Below are 22,188 nucleotides of genomic sequence, written 5' to 3'. Positions count from 1 at the left end.
CTGTACACATATATCAGTATCTAAAAAACATTACTCAAAAATCCATCCCCTACCGAAATTATGAACACTATTGATTTCATGCCATTTGTCGTCAATAAATTTTAAGTGCTCCCGATATTCGCACCTGACGCCGATGATTTTAAAATGATGATGGATCGTTAATGGTAATGGGCTTTAAATACTTTTGGAACGTTTGTTTTAATTTTTAACAACGTATTATCTGGCACAGAGGGTCAAAGGAATATTCCAACCGTAAATAGGTTATTAAATAATTGTACATATTGGAAAAGTTTTAACACTCTTGAAACTTATCAGTTACCACACTTTTGTAATTGTTTCCAACTAAATTATGTCTATAACCTAGATCTACAGTATGTCTTACCTTTATATTATATCTTGGTAACGATAGGTTCACTGTTGAACTATACAGTTTGAACTGTTTTATCAATGTTCAACATAAAAAAGAATTATCATTACAAAGGCTCCATTACGAAATACAAGGATGTCTTTGACGTATTCATGTTTTATTGTTTCCACACGAATTGAGATTGTGTTATTGGAACAAATCGGATAAGATATCTATTGATATACAAAAACTCTGTTTTCAATATAGACATCAAATACGTCTTTCAATCGGAAATTATTCATGTGAGATTGATTTCAGGATTTTCGAGCTACTTTATAAAAATTCTTCCGATATTTTTTATAAACAACTTTTACTTTTGTTCTCGGTTTAACTATAGTTGTCTGAAATGATATAATTAATCTATTTATATAGCTATGTGAACGATATAGTTAATCTATTTCACATGTGATTGTCAGCTGAGAATACCCCTAAATGCAGGTCAAAATTCACATATTTCCTTTTTAGTTATCTGGCCTACTTGGAATCACCCCAGCTCTTCAAATCCAGGCAATCCAACATCTTTGACTCAGCCCTAAGCGCTTACAATTACTGCTATACACTAGCTATTGAATAGTGACTGTTGCCAACGTGTCCTCATTCATGCGAGTCATCGCTGGCTCATTCCCATTTCGGATGACATAAATATGAGAATATTTACGAAATATCTAGGTTATTTCGGATACGTGTTCCCGTTTGTTTACCTTTAAATAAAGAAGTGGTATTTCTTTATGGGTTTTAAATCTAAGTCTAACTGTATGACGGTTTTAAGACGACGTAAAACATTTTCTTCTTCGCTCTTTCTTTTCGGCACACATTGATATGTGTAAATGTACTTATATATTGTAGTTCCAAGCTGCCTCGTTTTCACTGCGTTTGGTAAAGTTTGAAGTGCGTCGTCGTCATTTGAAAAAGTCGTAAAAAGGCTCAAATATATTAAAAACAGATTGAGGTATTAAATTATGATATAACATTTAATAAATTTATTGCCTCTTCATTTAGAATATTGGCAAAAATCCATTAAATTAATCAGTCAAGAAATTCTCCTGGTAATTTTAACGGAACACACCGGATTACCTAAAATCAATTTTTTAAATGGATTAACCTTAAAGTCGAACTTTGCGATCTTCACTTTATTAAAACTGTATTTGCGCATTGCTTTAAGCTGCATTTTAATTTGGTGGTTTAATTTTCTTAGACTTAATTAAATCGTACGTGCATACTCGGCTTTGTGGTAATACAATTCTATATTACAATCATGGTGTTGGCATTGTAGCTCGGTTATTTATTAAAGCTGTAAATGAATTCATAATTTGATATCCTAGAATTGTTTTCAATCATAACATAAGTACTGGTTATAAAACATGAACCGAGTAAGTCGAGATTCAACAATGGCTTGTTACAAGTAGTGTAATAGTAATATATTTTGGACACAAATTTTAAACTTTTTTGTCTTTGTATTTTTTTTTAGTTCGTAACCCTTATAAGTTTAGAAGCACATTTATTTACAAATGAATGGCCGTCAATATTGAGTAACTAAACTATATTTGTCCAATAAAACATGTCCTACTTACTAAGTATGAGAAAACTAATTTAAAAAAGCACCATTTGACATTTCGTTCTTATCAGTAATTGTTACATTGTGCGGTCAATTTAGCCCAAAAATAGGGGTAACCTTGCATTAATTCCCAGAAAGCTGAAACTTTACATAGATGTTAGGGACACCATTATTATGAAATTGTGAAAAGTCCCCATCGATCCCATGTCTGCAAAAAAAAATATTCAAGGTCAAAGGTTGCAAAAATGTGTTTATCGAATTTTTCAGCGAAACGGTTAGTTTTATGAAAAAATATGTCAGACAAAAATTGTAGATCATGCAATTATCTACAAAAATTGTTCTTACACATTTTTTCATAACACTAACCATTTTTGAGAAAAAAAAATTACAGAACTTTCTTACGCTGTATTCTTCATAAACATGACTAAGCTGCCTATGATATCATTGGGCTTGTAATATAAGTAAAACTATAAGTCTGCGTGACTAATACATTCCTATTGACCGATAATTCTGAAAATATGATGTTGTTAATGACTGGCTATGATACAACATCAGCAATGTTTCAAAGGGGTAAAATAACAATTTTTAAATTGTTTGAAAAAGAAAATTTTATTACTTGTGCACAAGCTTTTGAAGATATCAACTCTCAAAAAGGGGTGTAACTCAAGATGCGGCTGCAAAAAAGTAGGCTTATTTTGTTCACTAGCGTGCACCACTTGTCAAGGCCAATCGTGTTCAAATGTTGAATCTCCAACAGAAGAAGATTTTCACATCAACGACGAAACAACTGATGTATCGCTGTTAATACAATTTACGTCAACTTAAGAAGAGGAGGAAGAAGAAGAAAATGGAAGGGAAGAAGAAGAAATAATTAATGACGATGATGATGAATAAAATATGTTTATAACCAAGTATAACGTAACTTGTCGCTCGAGCTGTACCCGATGGACAACGAGCACTCTGACAAGAGTACAACGACTGAAAGGAAGAAGAATAACTAAACATTCATTAAATTTTACTGTAATAGACCGTGGAATAGACCTACCGGGGAAACCACATTAAAAAAAACGCGCTAGGTACACTACCTCATAGGTGGTGTGGAAACGTGTACATATTATAGACAATACAGCGTAAGAAAATTTTGTAATTGTTTTTTCTCAAAAATGGTTAGTGCTATGAAGAAATGTGTAAGAACAATTTTTGTCGATAATTGCATGATCTACAATTTTTGTCTGACATATTTCATCATAAAACTAACCGTTTCGCTGAAAAATTAAAAAATCCCATTTTTGCAACCTTTGACCTTGAATAAAAAATTTTGCAGACATGGGATCGATGGGGACTTTTCACAATTTCATAACAATGGTGTCCCTAACATCTATGCAAATTTTCATCTTTCTGGGAATTTTTCCATGGGTCAATGTCTAAACTAACTGGACTATTGGGCACTGAATTAGTAACTAAAGTGGATTGCGTAACACCAGTCTAACATAAATTTGAAAACGTCGATTCAAATGTACAGAAAGTTATGTAAAATTCTAAGAATCCTTTACAGTGAAAGACGGACTGAATCAGAAATTACATTTCATTAGAGTTTGGTACTTTTTTAATTAAAAGAATCCTGCAGTTGTGAAGTTAAATTAGTTTTGTGAAATGTCTACCAGAAGGGCACTTGAAGGAAGGTTATCAAGCACCTAATTTATATTTGTGTTTTTAAAGGGTTTCAGTAAGTTTTGGACGCTACTGCGTATGAAGGTTGAACAATTCAAGGTCTTAGTCATCGAAATTTTAAAAACAATTGAAAACCGGTGAGATCATGACTAGAAGGAAGTTTTGAAGGATTGATACTTTATAATTTAATTGCATTTTGGATACAAACGTGCTATTTAAATTTTAAATCTATTTAAAAAGTACGTTAGGAATAAGCATGCAAAGTTATTTCGTTTCGCGCAAAAATATTCAGTTAAAGCAAATTAAGCTTAAAAAATATTTTAATTAAAACTCACTATGATTTCTCAACTTTGATACTCGCATAGAAAATACAAAATTTTGGTATGATGGCGCCTCTCTGAGCAAATGGCTTTGAGCATTCGTCCCTTTCTAAGCAATGCACGAATTACGGCCAGGAATATGCAAAGAAAATTAAAAAAATAGTTTCGGCCGCTTTGAATATTGTTAACTTCCAGAATATTCCTTATAAAATTGTCCATCTAATATGGTTGCATATTAAATGGTGTGTATGTGTGTAGTGTAGGAAAAGATATATAGAATATTTTTTTTTGGCGGTATTTTCATTGAAATTGATGAAACAAATCCACATTAAAAAAAACAACCAAAGTAAAGATAACATTACAGAAACGTGTTGTGATCTTTATTCTGTGTGTTATAAATTTTAAATATTTAGATACCCTTAAAACTACATAAAACATGGTTAGCGAGCCGTTTTGCCGGACTGGACTTTAATTATGCCTTTGTTTAATTTTCATATTACTGTTGTATAGCTACATACGGTTCAGTATTTTCTTTGTCTGGAACGAGTCTAGTTTCTATTTGATTTTTACCGGTCAAGGAACGTTGGTTTGTTTGTATTCCGTAATTATGTTTGTTATTATATTATATATAAGTATGAAAAAGTTTTTATAGATGGTAATGATAAAATAGAAAATGTTATGTTAGATATAATAAAGTTGCCAAATATTTCTACGAATAGCGAGCAAGAGCTGATTAGTTGGTATTGATGTGTAATCTGTTTAAGTCCTTATTCCTCTTAGGTATTAAATGACTATTATCAACAGTACGACTATCGCGCTGAAGTCCTGGGTTCGAATCCCGAGTCGGACTAAAATTAATTGTGACTGGTTTTCCCATCTTAAAAAATTCTCAATCGCAGCTCGGAGTCACGAAGTTGGTGGTGTAGTACTAGTATACCCTAGTGCCTCGGAAAGCACATAAAGCCGTTGGTCCTGCGCCTGATCTCTCTCCGGTCATGTCATATTGCCGTCTCACCGGATCATGACAATGATAACACTTATGTATTACAGACACACTTAAGCACTATAATATCCCTTACGTACTTGGCTGATCGGATCAGCCAAGATCGATCGATCGATCGGATCGGCTTGACGGATCAAGAATGGTCAAGTTCGGGTCGAAGGTATTCGTTAAACATAACAAAACATAACGTACTTACTTTTTGTATATCATTAAAATCGCGATATCGAATGGATACGTCGCTAAACACACAATATTGCAAGGAAGATTGTCATAAGCCAGCGTGTTGTATCTACGCCATCAGAACACTTGAGCTCACCTGCCTTTGCCAACTCTGCGAGCGTATCTCTTCACATCTGCTAGTATTAACCTTGATTTCTTTTCAGAGCTTGTTATCTTTTATAATATCATCTAGGTCTTCACTTATAATTTTCTTAACATTAAAATTTTGCTTGGGCGGCTTCAATCCTTTCTGGTAGAATCCAATAATGTAAATAAAATGTTTAATTATCAAAAGAATATTTGAAAGCTTGGTAAGTTAGTTTACTACTTTTGTAGTTTATAGTGTAGTTTATACATAAAACGATGATTTTATATAAAAATGTTTATCTATTGGGAGATTACAATAGTTTCAATGAAACATTTCTAATTAAGAATGGGTTAATAATATACTAATATCAGCCCTGTATTGTATACTGTCCCACTGTTGGGCATGGGCCTCTTCTATCAATGTGGGGGAATAGGCCTAAGTCCACCACGCTGGCCCAGTGCGGGTTGGTAGACTTCACACACCCTCGAAAATTCCTAAGAGAGAATTTTCTTCACAATGTTTTCCTTTACCGTTAAAGCAAGCGATAATTCACAAAGAATACACACATATTTTTTTAGAGAAGTCAGAGGTGTGTGCCCTTGGGTTTGAACCTGCAGACATTCGCCTCGGCAGTCCGTTCCACAACCAACTAGGCTATCACCGCTTTTTTAAAATGGGTTATCAAATTTTAATCTAAACTAATCATACCGACGTGACGTAATAAGAGTGCATCGAAATTATTTTTGTACAAAATTGAACTTAATATCCTGTTTCATAATAGTTTCACATTGTTACAGTATCTCATCTCCACTTTGTTCGCCGGAACGTTTAATTTTTCCATTAACATGAGTGGATTCTGGTACGTCTCAAGTACCAATTGTTTTCGATTCCTTAGCTCCGCTATTAATGAACGATTTTCAAGATCGTTTAGCTAAAATATTGTAGCAATCTTTAGAGAATGTTAAATATAATTTGAGACCGTATTACGGTTATTCTTATGTTTCTGATATGTTGTTAGCGTCTTGTGGTCTGCTATGTGCAAACCAAAGAAGGCAAATTATTTTAACCACAACAGATGTCACATGGAGTAAGAGAGAGAGTATGTGAGAGGTTAACACCACAATGACGTCTGCAGTTTTCTTCGTATCCGCGTATTGAGTAATGAAAATAAAAGTGTCTATCGATTAAAAAAGGAAGTATGGTGCTACTCTAGTGAAAAATATAATCTATTGGCTCTCATTGAGCATTTATTTTCATTAGAACTTAGTTATCCTATCTACATTTGTTCACAAATATTGTATTCTCTTCACAATGAGTTCGATGAGTTCTTAATATCGAGCTCTTTTCCAGAAATACCCGTTGAGCGGTGTTCGCAGAACTCAACATAATAGGCTTTAGCGATTGCAATTCGGCTTCTAACTCAGAACACAATTATAGTGAAAAGATATTAGTGCTATACTGGTGAAATGTACATAATTTAAAAAAAATCTAAATCTCTTTGGACGATGGGTTTTCCAAAAGGGAAATTTTAAAATCTGACAGTATATATTTAAACTTAGCAGCTTATTGTGTTCAAATCGTATAATTTAACTATGTTAAGCTAATTTTTACACTTTATACTATTTAATATTGAAATAAAACAACTTTACGGTTTTTTTCGAATTGTTTAAGTTGACCGCCAACGTTTCGAAGACAGGCTGTGCAGCCTTCTTGGTCACGAGGGGGAATCCCCGTACTTTTATTTTATTGGTAGTTTTATTTCGATATCAAGCAATCGCGAGAACATAACAAATATATTTTTTAGTATTTTACTGAACTACGTATTTCCAACAAGTTGTATTAAAAAGTGATTGAAGTTTTAATTCACTCTTCAAGAAGAATCTTTAAACTACTCCACTTGTCTTTCCAACTTACAACTTTGGTTACAAGTTTAGTTTGATAAACAGAACTTCTGAGTGACTGAGATTGATTCTTGTGTGTTGCAAGTTTGTTTCCCTGGGCAAACAGTTTTCACTGAAGGCACAGTTTGAGTTGACGCCGTTGACAAACATTAACAATAGAGTAGTTATATTCCGTGCGTAGTACGACTTTCGCTTTAATGTCTAGTGTTCGAATCTTGGGTCGTGCAAAGTAGTATTGGGTTTTTGTCTCAATGGTCACTATGGTTCGCCCCCTGTCACATCATGGGCGGAACACACACGGCGAAAGTGATGACATTAGTTACATCTCTACTTGATTCTTCGGGGAAAGGCGTGATGTGTGTTTTTTCTGCTTAGAAATCTATGTTCTATATTTTTTAATACGTGCATTTATTTTCTATTATTTAACGGCTACCCCATTGTTTATTTATTTTTCAGTCGATTTTGTTAATTATTTCTGTATTCGATTGCGGTGCTCCGTTTTTACAGAATGAATATAAAATAGAATCGTCTACACCATTTGAAAAATGAAGTGAGTAGAAGGATGTTTGTATATATATATATATATATATATATATATATATATATATTTTATAAGCTTAACACATAAAATAAACCAACCATCAATGCGCATGACACTATACAGACTGCTGAAAATATTGAAGCAAAAGGATTGAAAAAAAATCCTCAAAGACTCACAAATATCAAAAAGCGCCTCTAATATTTCTACTGTCATTTAGAAGAAATACGTAAGCATCTATTCTATTTTGTTAACGTTTCACATTTTGTCAAAAGATAAACCATTATAACAAAAGAACATTCGGTTTCAACCTCTTCAACCGCTGTCATACGATACATATGATCCCGTCAAAGATAAACATTTCGCCGAACCACAATGTTTAACGTTTGATTAAATCAAAACACGTTCGGCTCCAATAATCCGTAGCAAATCGGTTTCTTTGATACAAAAGAGAACTTGCTCTATGCCTAACCAATCGAACTCAATTTTAAGAACCAAGCTGTCCGTTTTTGAAAATCTTGTATTTACAGAGTATATTTGAAATAATAATATTCACATCTATATTTATATAAAATAAAGTCATCAAAAGCTGTCTGCCTGTTTGTTATCGATTTTCTCAAAATCTAATAAACGGATTTTTATGATATTTGGTATGGAGAGAGTTTAAGACTCTGGAAAGGTTATATGCTACTTTCTATCCCGGGAAAATATATAGCGGGACTTTTATCCTGTAAAACTCCTTCACGCGGGCGAAGCCGCGACAAAAGCTAGTTCAGATATACACAATTGTGGTAGTCCTTATTTTACTTTTTAAAATTCAGTATAAAAATATTCATATTTTTTTGTTCTAAGTTATTTCTGCGAATGTAATTTTGCCATCGCACCCTATACTGTGTGATTATTGTTATTTTTCAAGGCCAATTTTTAGAAGACTAAATAAGATTCACATGATCTATTGTAGTTCTGAACTGGAAATCTTCGTTCGAAAAAAAAAACACACATCACGCCTAGGTAGGTAGGTAGAGGTGCAACTAGGTCACCCACTTTTTGAAACCAAGCTTATAATATTATTTTATCTTTCCTTTATTGACACCAATATGTTACGTAATGGAATGTCTTCACTCCAGACAAAAACCTTATTTATTTACTTGTATTTAAATTAACTTATCCTGCAAATTTTGTATAATTAGGGGCTTAGTGGCTTTACTACGGGACTTAATAACCCCTGATTTTGGGATTTGAAGACTGTAATAATCTGATAAGGTGGAATGCCTACAGAATTTTAAATAGTTGGGGAATTATTTTTATCTCACTTATACTAATTTCTTATGTTTTATTCATGACTGAAACTGTATTTTCTTGCGTTTATTGATTCCTATAAATTTTGGAATACAAACTTACAAGTTTGTGACAATAGAATTTATCCAATCTTAATTATAGGTTAATAAAATGTATGCTTGTTCAATCCCCAGTTCGTTTTAATGGGATAATAAGTAATATTCATAACTATTACGTATTGTATATTTACGAAAACCAAAATTGTCGCCCTTGTATACCAATACAATTCTGTAAGCCAATAGTCAACAAATCCAAATAATGCCTCAACAAGAGACCGTACTATAAACACTCAATTTATATTATCTAAACTACAATATACTAGATGGATGTTCAACGGTTGAATGCTTATATCCGGCGCGCTGTATTTCTGAATTCCGAGCCCATTATGTCTTTATCCTCATATTATAAAACAACGTCCCCCGCCGTGTCTGTCTGTCTGAACGCGATAAACTCAAAAAGCACCAAACGGATTTTGACGTAATTTGGTGTGGAGATATTAAGAAAGGAAAAGACATAGGCAACTTTTTATCCCTAGAAAATAAAAGGGGGACTTTTATCCTGGAAAAAGCCTTTCACACGGGCAAAGCCGAGAGCAAAACTTAATCTGTAATTTATTAGTAATTACCACAGCAGATGGTTGATTTTTTATTACAGGCGACTGCGTTTGTTATGGCGTAACATCGTTGGGATGGTTAATCTTCATTTGGTAAAGTTTTAGACTCGAAATTCGCAATCATATTATAAATGTTTTATATTGGTAACGATGTAAACTTGGTAGTTAACAATGCCCATGACTATTCAGTGTTTAAAGTAAGTGGTACTTACTTTTAATAACGTTTTGTAATTATTTGAGTCACCAAGAGAATACACGAATTACTTAAATATGTATTTAATATTTTACTTAAATAGTAACAATATCTAAAAATACTGTCTTAAAATACACCGTTATTTAAACTGAGAGCAAGTAATTTCTAAAATTTTCTTCCATCTTGCTCTATCTAAATCTTTAATAAGCTATAAAAGTTTAACTTAGTTTATTCCCTTGAATTCTTTATTATTTAATTGTTTAATATCATTAAAAACTTGATAGTAAAACAGTATTACCCAAGGGTATTATGGTACTATAGAGCTGTGTTTTATGTTCAATTCAGTATACTAATAAAGCATTTTATTTATATATCTCCTGTGGAAATCATTTTGCCGCATTAATAATTAGGCTAAAACTAGACATTGTGATGTTATTAGGTGTAAGAAATAATTGTTTTTTTATAGCGTATCCCAAAGGCTAAATTAATATTAAAGCTTCTCATTAGAAACAATTATAAATACATAAAATTGGGGGGCGAAACGAGTATGTACTTGTCGTTCGTTTTAGGAGTTTATAGCTAGTATTAGTTAGTGGCGAAGGGTGTAATTTTCCGTAAAGGAATCTGACACAATATAATATAAGTAATAATATTTATGAATGCGGTCTGTAAATCGTTGTAATGAAAATAACACACACACACACACACAACATCACGCATTTTATCCCCGAAGGGGTATGCAGAGGCGCAACCATGGCACCCAGTTTTCGCCAAGTGTGTTCCGTCCCATGATGTGATAGGGGGCGAGCCTATCGCCATATCGGGCACAAATTCCAGACTCCGGGCTGATACTGAGCAGAAAAACCCAAATATCACTTTGCCCGACCTGGGATTCGAACCCAGGACCTCAGAGCGCTGCCGTACCGCGCATGCAGTACAACTAAGCCACCGAGGCAGTCTACGCCTTTCTTAATTAATGAAAATAACATTTTACATTAATTAAGAAAGGGAAGCCTGCAGGAATCGGGTTGTATCAACTCTGTGCCATAGTTATTGGTAATGAATAAGAGTTATACCGAACAGAATTCTAAAAATATGAGTACTGCTTAAAACTGCACCGCGCTCATTACATTCCACGTTATAAGTAACTTAACGTTAAGTACTCGGCAGTAAATAGTACAAATTGTTTTTAGAAAGAGATAACACTTAGCTTCGGCTTCATAGATTATCGTCTCTACCACGCATCTATATCACTTCTTTTTGTTGCTGACTTGTAATTCTTAAGTACGAGTACTGAAGTCTCATAATATCCAGCAAATAAAATGGATCAAATGTCTTTAAGTGAAAAGAACAGTATTAAAAACATGTTCTTTTGCATGTAAGAAACCAGTCTCATTAATAAAACAGAACAACCATTTACCGCTCTTCTATAAAACAATAATTCGGCTCCATAACATTTTAATGTATCGCGTTTGCTAAATTCTAAACAATGCAATCTAAATGTGCAACGTTTAATCGACAGCAACACCGAAAACACTAATAAACACTAAGGCTCAGTTTACCATTTATTTCGCGTAGGGATTATTTGCTGATGAGTTTCGTGCGCATTTGCTTTTCCACATATTTACATACGCTAATTATGGCTGTTTTAGCAAATGTGATACAGAATGGCATACTTGTTCTGTTGTACAAATAAGAGACATATTAAAATTTGTACATATTTGCATCGGTGGTGAAAGGTGAAAGTTTCCGAAAGGGAAACCCGACCCCGGAATATACATGATATTAGTACCTATATTGTGTCGGGTATAATGCAGTCTGTAAATCGTTCTAATGATAATTAGATTTTACATAAATTCTACAAAAAGAGAAGCCGGCAGAAACGACCCTTTGCCACTGATTGTATGCATGTGGTGATTTTTTCGATCATGTGTGGATTTCATTGCTGTCTATTAAAACATGTTACATTTTCCTGGTCTCGATTAGGGATTGAAATAACAGCAAAAAACAGTAAATAAATTAATATAACTTCCAAGAATGAGAAAACCGTGAAAACGCTTAGAAATAACATCAACTCGCTCTCAAAATCGGTTTCTCACTAAGAAACACGTCTTGTTTGAACATTGTGAGCTTGGAGAGGCTCTTGCGCTTACAATACTGAAACCGAAAACAAATATTAGCAGATATCGTCGTGTCACACATGAAATGGATGCCTTAAAATATGAACTGAGTATTCATTGGCATTATAAAGTAGGTCGGTATATCTAAAGATAAATATTGAACAATGGTTTTTAATTAAAAATATCGATAGTTTATCGTCCTGGCAATAATTGCGAATATTTAACAGTTCACCACACCCATATGCGGTTGGAAATTACAGATAATGACAACTTTATCATTTCTGTTTCCATTTGTTGGCAGAGTAATTTAAATGGAACTAAACTTATGCAATTGAAAGTTCGAGTTGGTTTTATGTTTTTACTTTCGTTTGTAATTAGAATTGATATCTAATCAAAATGTTAATAAGATGCTCTGTGTTGGTTGATTTAGCAACGACCTGGTCATCTTAAAGACTGTTCCTTACACACTTCTTTGATCAATAAAATAAATATGATACTTTGTACAGTTTTTATCTTCAAATATCGTCTTATAAATCGATAATATTTAATTCTATAGCTACCAAACTGGTAAACTGAAGTTGACCGAGTACAAGACCTTAAATCCAACGTCATTTTAGCAAACGTAGTTTTGCGGCAGTTTAATGAATTTGAAAACAAGGAGGAGAATGGTAAAATAATTGCTCCGTGAGCAGATAATAATATCCCACCGTTTCCAATTTAAACAATGTAATAATTGGATTTTATGATAATGTTTGGATTCCCTGATGACACACCTGTTGGCAATTTAATTAGAAAGGAACGTTGGATTTACGAGCAACAAGCGAATTTCAACTGAACGGTGATAGGAAGTGTCGAAGAATTGCCTTGGTGGCATAGTTGTATTGCGTACGTACTACGTACCATTACCGCTATGAGGATGGATTCATATCCCGGGTCTACAAAAGTGATATTGAGTTATTCAGTATTAGTCCGGAGTGAAGTCGAAGAATTGCCTTGGTAGAATAGTATAACGTACATACGATTACCGCTTTGAGAATGGGTTCAAACTTCAAATCCCTGGTTTGCAAAATTGATATTGGGTTATTTAGTATTAGTCCGGAGTGAAGTCGAAGAATTGCTTTGTTGGAATAGTATTGCGTACGTACGATTCCGTGCTGAGGTTGGATTCAAATCCCGGGACTGTAAGTGACATTGGGTTATTCAGTATTAGTCCGGAGCCTGGTATTTGTTTTCGACTTGGCGATAGACTCGCCCCCATCAACTCTTGGGACGGAATACACCCGGCGAAAAATTAGTACCCTAGTTCGCCTCTGCCCACCCCTTCTGATCTCAGAACGGGCGGGTGTTAAAAAAACATTTACCGACTATTTCCTATTCTGTGAATGTTTTTTGTGTCTTATTAACACGTAATATCATTGTGGTTAGGCTGAACGTTGTGGGAGAGACCAAATGATGAATATGATAACATTACGTAGACGATTTTATGGAATCGCCTGAACTTTCGTGCTACCAGAAAATAGGCAGTAATATTCATAATAATATTATGACTTGGTATCACCCATACCCAGACCATAATGACACCAATATTAGAAAGTGGTAATAGGCCTTTAAAAGCCGTGGTGCCATTACCTTGTAGTCTATTTATCTTACTTTCCTTTCTTTTCGACTCTGTCTTACTCAGACATAAACTGTTAAAAGTGAATGAGTTTTTAAAACTTCTGATGCACTTAAAATTAAGTTTTATTCAACAAATCACTACAAATAAACAAGACAGAAGAATATCACAAATAGACCACACTCAGACATTCACTTTACGCTATTGTTACTTGCAATAAATTCAAGATACGATTTTTTGGCGACAGTAATGTCCGTAACTTGATGTCATTTAAAATTATATTTTGATCAGCATAAGGTTCTTGTCTTGAATTTAAAATATTTTTTGATGTTGTTACATCTATCGACATTTGTGCTACTTTACTTGATATTATAAGAAATTTGTTTATCAAAGTATTTTTAAAATCTTTCTGTCTTTGTTGCGTAGTTTCTTTTTGATTCAAACCCTCTTCCTTTATTGCTGCCATTGTTTTATCTTTATGAATATTTTGTACACTGACATGACGTCGTCTTCTTACTGGAAGACCTTTGATATCTTCGTCGTAATCTTCATCTGTTTTAACTGGACGTTGTTTCGGCATTCTTAGATCTTCATCTTTCACTCTAAACAAAAATAAGTAAATAAAAAATTGATCATGAATGACGTTGTTAAAATAACAATTCATCCATTTCACACTACCTAAATAAAAAAAATTAAACATGCTGCTTCTTGATAAATAATAATCATTTTTGTAAAGAAAAAATAAATATTTACCCGGGACCTTCATATTTGTCCAAAGTTAGCCTCTCTTTAAACGCATCAAGGTCTCGATCGATAGATTTCGGCACGGCCACATCTATTTGCCTCCGAGTCGTCTCCACCTTCTTTGTGGTTTGTGTTGGCCTGGCTCTGAACACTGTCGGCGTTGGTTTAGGCGGTCTCAATGGTCCAGCTCTTGGAGTCACCGGAGGCGGGTAGGTGTAACTCTTGTCGTAATCTCCATACATGGCCTTGTTCATATCCTCGGGAGGCAGTTTGGGATAAAACCATTTAGCTGGTTCATTTATGGAGTTGTCTGGTACGGCGTATCGCGCTGAATTCGGAGTCGATGGAGGACCTACTATGACATTCTCGGGCATTCTACGCCTCCCACCTGCCATTGGGTCTGGGAAGGCAGGAAAGTGTGGTAGATACCGTTCGTCGAATCCGTAGGTGGAAGACTGAAAATAATAAAGTTTTTAGAATATTACGTATGCACAAAAATTAATTGCTTTAACGGTAAAGGAAAACTTCTCAGATATTAGGAAACCGGCATACCTGAGAAGATTTAGACAATAATTTTAAAGCTACGTGAAGTTTGCGGGCCTACATTAGTCTATTCTAGTATAGTTTCATTACTCTAAGTAGTATAGAAGGCTCGTCGTTTTGTGCCCGAAGAGGTAGGTAGAAGCGCAACTGGTGCACACACCCCTCGCCGTGCGTATTTCGTCCCATAATATCATAGGCAACGGATCTTTTCCATATCGGGTAAAAATTTCAGTCTGGACTAATACTCATTTACCGGACCGCCTAACCTCTTTAGATTTATACATTATACCCGCGTTATAAAGTTTTTCAGACTAAAGTTTTCCGTTATAAAAGTAGTAGTTTCCCGGGAGCCTATGTTCTTCCCAGGGTCTCAGACTGTCTACATACCAAATTTCAACTTAATACGTTGGGTAGTTTTTGAGTTTAACACGTTCAGGCAGACAGATGCAGCGGGGGACTTTGTTTTATAATATGTTTTTAGAACTTTTTAAGTGGAACAATCCCGTCATACATCATTGTTGCATAACTTTAACCGTTTACGCAGCGAAGGCAACAGAAGCTCTCAAAACTAATAATTTTCCCCGTTTTTGCAACATGTTTCATTACTGCTCCGCTCCTATTGGTCATAACGTGATGATATATAGCCTATAGCACTCCAAAAACAAAGGGCTATCCAACACAAAAAGATTTTTTCAGTTCAAACAGGTAGTTTCTGAGATTAGCCATTACTGCTCCGCTCCTATTGGTCATAAAGTGATGATATATAGCCTATAGCACTCCAAAAACAAAGGGCTATCCAACACAAAAAGATTTTTTCAGTTCAAACAGGTAGTTTCTGAGATTAGCCATTACTGCTCCGCTCCTATTGGTCATAGCGTGATGATATATAGCCTATAGCGGTCCACAAATTAAGGGCTATCCAACACAAAACGAATTTTTCAGTTGAAACTGTTAGTTCCTGAGATTAGCCATTACTACTCCGCTCCTATTGGCCATAGCGTGATGATATATAACTTTGAGCACTCCACAAATAAAGGACAATTCAACACAAAAAGATTTTTTCAGTTCGAATCGGTTGTTCCTGAGATTAGCCATTACTGCTCCGCTCCTATTGGTCATAGCGTGATGATATATAGCCTATAGCGGTCAACAAATTAAGGGCTATCCAACACAAAACGAATTTTTCAGTTGAAACTGTTAGTTCCTGAGATTAGCCATTACTACTCCGCTCCTATTGGTCATAGCGTGATGATATATAACTTTGAGCACTCCACAAATAAAGGACAATTCAACATAAAAAGATTTTTTCAGTTCGAATCGGTTGTTCCTGAGATTAGCCATTACTGCTCCACTCCTATTGGGTATAGCGTGCTGATATATAGCCTATAGCACTCCACGAACAAAGGGTTATCCAACGCAAAAAGAATTTTTCAGTTTGAACCGGTAGTTCCTGAGATTAGCCATTACTGCTCCGCTCCTATTGGGTATAGCGTGATGATATATAGCCTATAGCACTCCACGAACAAAGGGTTATCCAACGCAAAAAGAATTTTTCAGTTTGGACCGGTAGTTCCTGAGATTAGCCATTACTGCTCCGCTTCTATTGGGTATAGCGTGATGATATATAGCCTGTAGCACTTCACGAACCAAGTACTATCCAACGCAAAAAGAATTTTTCAGTTTGGACCGGTAGTTCCTGAGATTAGCCATTACTGCTCCTCTCCTATTGGGTATAGCGTGATGATATATAGCCTATAGCACTCCACGAACAAGGGGCTATCCAATGCAAAAATATTTTTTCGGATTGGACCGGTAGTTCCTGAGATTAGCGCGTTCAAACAAACAAACAAACTCTTCAGCTTTATATAATAGTATAGATTGTAATTAATAAAAATATTTTTATTAAAAAGCATAAATGTATACTCGAATTTTAAATAGTTTTCAAAATGTAAAAACTATCAACAAATAAATTTTCAATAATCTTTCCAAATCACGTAACCCAAAAGCACTTTCATTTTCAGATTTCTATTTTTATCTAAAATTTTCACTACAACCAGTTGTATTAATACTTAAAGCCATTTGTACCTTGGGCACATCCTTGGCAGTGGTGTCACGTGCATCCCCCGACTTTCTCATGTTAATGAGGCTCTGGATTGCTTTCAGTTGATCGATAGAGCCAAGTGGGTATTTCGAAATTATCTGAAAGGCAATTTTGTTAATGTTATTCTTATAAAATGGAATTGAGATAACAACTTGCTGGGACGGTATGAAGATTGAAATAAAAATATAATTGCATGTTGTGATAGGGGTATATTGTCTTTAACAAAAGTTGTGTGTTTCAAATTTTGCATGTTGACATCAGTAATTGTTTTGAAAATTTCTGTACAACTGATTCAGCTATTGCAGCTCATACTTAATAAGAGGATTAGCATAGGCTAATCCTTATAGCATATTAGACCATCGATCGCTACTAGTCATTAAAATTTTGGGATGATACTAATAATAAAATTAATAAAAAAAAATCTCAAATAATCTTTCCAGATTGCAAATGTAAATAGGAATATTATACAAAAATGTCTGTCATAAAATGTAATAAAACTTAGCTAACATTATTTCTTCAGTGTTTCTAGCTCTTCGATTTAAAGAAGATAGAAATATTGTGTTATGGTTATGTAGAACTACTTGGCGTTCTCGGTTCGATAACACCAAGATGAGATTTACATGAAATCAAGTTAATAATATACAATGGCATCTTAGGTTGGTTAAATTCTTTTGGATCTCCAGTTCATCGCTCAATTAACCGAGCCTATTTTTTTGATTTAAAGGGTAATTTGCACATAACTTAATTATAAATTGTTTCTCACATCAGACATCTCCTGATCGCTTGTGACTTCCTTCGTCGTTGTAGTAGCGTAGGGCACTTTAGCTGTGAGCTTCATGAGGGAGCCTTCGAATTTATTCTGATCGTCTGATTCGAACATGGAGTCATCTAATCTCCGACCGGATCGTAACGCAGCTGCATCGTCTTCCGCCGGCGCCGCCGTCATAACTAAAATATTAATAACATTATTTGGGATAGCATCTCGTTTATATCTGGTGGCTTATAGCTGTATTTACATATACATTAATTGTTATACATTTCACAAAATAATCTCTTTCGACATCGTCACCTTAACCTACTTATCCACATGGATTCCACGTTGCTGTTTTATTATGGTAGATATATTAAACTTTAAAATTTTCAACGCAATTAATTCTAGTTCTAAATTATTGAACCTCTTAAAGTATATTGCGATAGAAGACAAAATATTCATACGGTTTTTTTCTCCGATGTGTCCAGCGATAGGCAGATGTCCACTACGTCGCCAGTCCATATCGTCAGCGATCTCGTCGTCGAACACACCACGCTTTATGTACACGGACACGTTGGTCTCTGAAAAACGAATCGATTGATAAAAAAATGAATATACATATAGCATTATGAGAGTTAGTATAGTGCAACAAAGTGATTTATAATTCAAAGTGGCTGCTGTTTGTACTTTTATGAGCAATCGTATCGGATAAGGGAGCAACTTCATCAATTAATTTATAAAATGCCTGCAGCTGTCGGTTCTAGCTTACAAAAATTACAGATGGGTAATCTGGAGCTGGATAATCTCAAGGAGAGCAGCTTGTTGATTTGTCTCTGATAAATGAATTTTTGATGATGAAACCTAAGAAGATACCAACCTAAAATTGGAATTACCTTTCAAATCAATATACTCGGCTAGAGAGTAATTATATCCAAGTGCTATCCCCGACATAGAGGCTGTCACAAAAGAGCAGCACACTGCCGAGCTGATGCAGCACGACATCGTGAACGTCCATAATCTGCGACAGAATGGGTTTAATAAACGATCTATGAACATTGTTCGGGTTTTAGCCGCTAATCTGGATTAGGCAGGAGCAATAAACTGATCCTAAATGGGATTAAGTCAGGGATAAATCTGGGTCCAATGGCTTCCTTATTACAACTATAATATTTAATTTGTTATCACAACAAGCAAGTATATATATATAACGGAAGATATGTCTCTAATATAGCATTAATATACAGATAAAGATACAGATACTTGAAAAAGGACTTTACTTGAAATGATTTTATATCGAAGCCAACAATGGCTCGATTTTTTAAACGAAGAGCACTCAACGTTATGTACAAGCGCTCTTAATAAGAAGGCTTGTTACAATAGAAGTTTATTGGAATAATTAAGTTTTTAAAACCGACTGTTGCACTTCTAAGTACTATTACATATTTAAATTTTGATTGTCAAGATGAGAGACCGCGTTTTGGCGTTTACGCGAAGAGTTCTCAAGAGCCTCATTTATTAATCTCTATGAAGCAGCGCTTTCGAGTAAATAGTACTTGAATATTAAACGGTAGTTAGCGGTTTCAAGTCGTTTATTTCCTTGGTTATTCGTGAAATTTTTATAGAAGCAAACTAATTAAAATTTGGTCAGTTAGAAAGTAAATATCTACGAACTTATCTATAGATTTAAAACTAAATATAATGTCAATAATATTTATGCAAATAATGCTAGATAATTGATAGGCATAATATTTTTAGAGAATTTAATGAATATAACAATACACAATTAAACAATATTTGACATAATTTAACAATATTTGATTATGTGTATGAAAGTACGTAATTACCTTTGAACAAGATCGATCACCCATCCGCAACAAGTGAAGATGCAACACATTGTGATTTACTAACAATCCCATTTACGAACAGAATCCAAGGCTGGAACAGACAATGTACACAATAATTGTGTAAGTACTTGCGCACACTTACGGCAATTTGTCGTGTCCGATAAGGCTTATTGTAGGAAGTGATCTTGCTTTTTTTTTTTTTTTTTTTTATTTAGTACTTTTCAAAAACATTATAGCTTTTAATCTAATTGAAAAATAATTTAATATTTTATGCGTTTTGTTAGGTAAAGAAATATAACACTTTGGTAAATCTGCATCGATAAAACAAGCTCGATTTGAATTTAAAACATGACAAACCTGACGTATTTTATGCAATATAGGTTATTATATTGCCTAGTGTGAAACCCAAATAAAATGTAAAAAAATCTATTAACAGGCACTACTATATGACGTCTTTAATTAGAAAACTACAAAAATCTGCACGATTTTAAGTTGATTGTGTGCTAAAGCCGTGAGCACAACAAGCACTCCTGTACACTTCAAGTGCCCGCAGTACGAGAGGGGCCGAGTGGTCTCTCTCTGATAAAGGTGAACAGGGACTTATATTCCCTGAGTATATTTGTCACACGAATGTATTGTCTCCGATTCTTTTCCCATTGGAAGACTTTTATGTCTTTCTCTTGATTAGAAATGGAAAGCGGGATATCGAAAGCCATCGGGAATTCTTTATTCGAATGACGGTAGAAATAAAAAAATATTTTTTGATATATTATCAGTGTCTCAATTTCGCAGGTATGTTTTCTCACGAAATCGACTTGCTCTAAATGTATAACCTAAAACATGTTTAAACGATTATTACATTAAAAATGAAACATTTTAAACACTGCTATTATTATTAAAATTCAAATAAAATGGTCTCTTTGTGCGCAAAATGATAATAACATAATATTTATAATTTATAATATTAATGTAAGTAGATGTTCCTCGTGTATTTATTTAAAATGAAATCCAAGAAAAATTAACTTTTGGTCTTTGGTGTACCAATATCAACATTGGTTATTGAATCGACTAAGTTACTTTTTTATGTCATACATAGATATTATGTCCAACTCAGAATACAATATTCTGAGATGTCGTGGTACTATTTCATTATACATGGCATTCTGCCACGTATACTTACACTGATGAACATGTTTATTTTATACAAATGTTTCATAATTGCTCTGCTTTCATGCAAGCTTCCTAATTAATTTCGCGAGATGGAAAAGCATAGAACATTTAAAAAAATACAGAATAAAAGTAGCCCCACGCCTGCCGAGATGGGTTCAGTTGAGTGCAAAAATACTCTTGATTTTCTTCCGTTCATACATTTTGTATGAGGACTCAATGGGCTATAAGCCCCACGCAATGGCGGATTGCTTTCCAACTGCATATTTTATTAGGGTTGAATTGAAAGTAAAGTCAACATTGTCAAATTATTCTTTGTTATTGATTCTGGATTTTTGGCATACGTATACTTAGTAATATGTGTTAAAAGGCTTGTTATTATCACACGTATTTCAATAAATGCGCATTTTTATGGTTTAATAATATAATATAATCATAATATCAGAGCTGTATTATACACTGTCCCATTGCCTAGTCTAGGTCTTGAGCATATCAGCATACTTCAAATACTCTAAAAATTCTTATCGGTTTGCATGTTTCCTCATGATGTTTTACTTCACCGTTAAAGCAAGCGATAATATATATACATATAACTTTAGAAAAGTCAAAGGTGCGTTTTAAACCTGCAGACACTCGTTTTGGCAGTCAGTTCCACTCTTAGCCAGAGTATCGCCCCTTTTTTTTTATAATATTATTTTATAGGTAATATTAGTAAGTATATGATAAAATAATTAGGGTCTCTATATTGGCTATTTATTATAAATAGAAAGACTCAACATAATCTTTTCTAATCAATACATTAATCAAACTATTTTTTTAAGTGTTATTGATTAAACCTAAAGACGTTAAAAACTATAGTAAATATTAAACCATAACCATTATATGACAAGTCTCTGAAGCATAAGATTTCTTTTTTGATCTTTTTATGCTTGAGGAGAAACAAATGTTTCCCATGTTTGTACCCATGCTTTTCCAAGATATGGTCATGATGGAGTATGAACCACAAGGCTAACGCCATATCAAGCATAGATTCTAATACTGGAAACTACGCCCGGGGAACACAAATTCATTGTGGAATTCATAGTGTTATTAATTATAATTGATATAAATGCTTACGTGTGTTCACGTAATGGAGTGGGAGTCGAACAGATGTTACGTCGACTCTCTCCTCATTCTACATCTGTGCCGTAAACACATACCAAAATACAAAGGGATATTTCACGAGAATTTCATCACACAATTTCTGACGTTGTCCACATGACAGCGTAAATGAAAAAAGAAGTGTGCTGTGATAACTTTTTGTAAACATTTTTGCCTCATTAATTTGCCTTTCGAATACGGACTAAAAAGATGGCAAATATTGGTGGACATTTACCAAAAAAATATTGAATAATGGTTTCTATAGAATATGCAATTTATACAATATACTTTTAGCTAAGTATACACACACTTACAAAA

General features: G+C 34.1%; 2 protein-coding genes across 2 annotated transcripts in view; one reads left to right on the top strand and one right to left on the bottom strand.

Moving 5' to 3' along the window:
- The window catches only part of LOC115439890 (beta-3 adrenergic receptor), a 39,694-nt gene that overhangs the window by 5,628 nt on the left and 11,878 nt on the right, over positions 1 to 22,188 (top strand). The gene's annotated exons all lie outside the window — the stretch shown is intronic.
- LOC115439889 lies at positions 13,688 to 22,011 on the bottom strand. Its single transcript, XM_030163942.2, has 8 exons — positions 21,847 to 22,011; positions 19,564 to 19,654; positions 18,613 to 18,737; positions 18,184 to 18,300; positions 17,732 to 17,916; positions 16,953 to 17,066; positions 14,334 to 14,779; positions 13,688 to 14,182 (listed from the first exon to the last, which is right to left on the bottom strand). The coding sequence occupies exons 2-8, from the start codon at positions 19,611 to 19,613 to the stop codon at positions 13,777 to 13,779; spliced, it is 1,443 nt and encodes a 480-aa protein (XP_030019802.1). The 5' UTR covers positions 19,614 to 19,654; positions 21,847 to 22,011; the 3' UTR covers positions 13,688 to 13,776.

Source organism: Manduca sexta, chromosome 14, assembly GCF_014839805.1.
Source record: "Manduca sexta isolate Smith_Timp_Sample1 chromosome 14, JHU_Msex_v1.0, whole genome shotgun sequence".
Taxonomy (NCBI): Eukaryota; Metazoa; Arthropoda; class Insecta; order Lepidoptera; family Sphingidae; genus Manduca; species Manduca sexta.
Note: the sequence above shows the minus strand (reverse complement) of the source record. Positions and strands in the feature narration are given on the sequence as shown.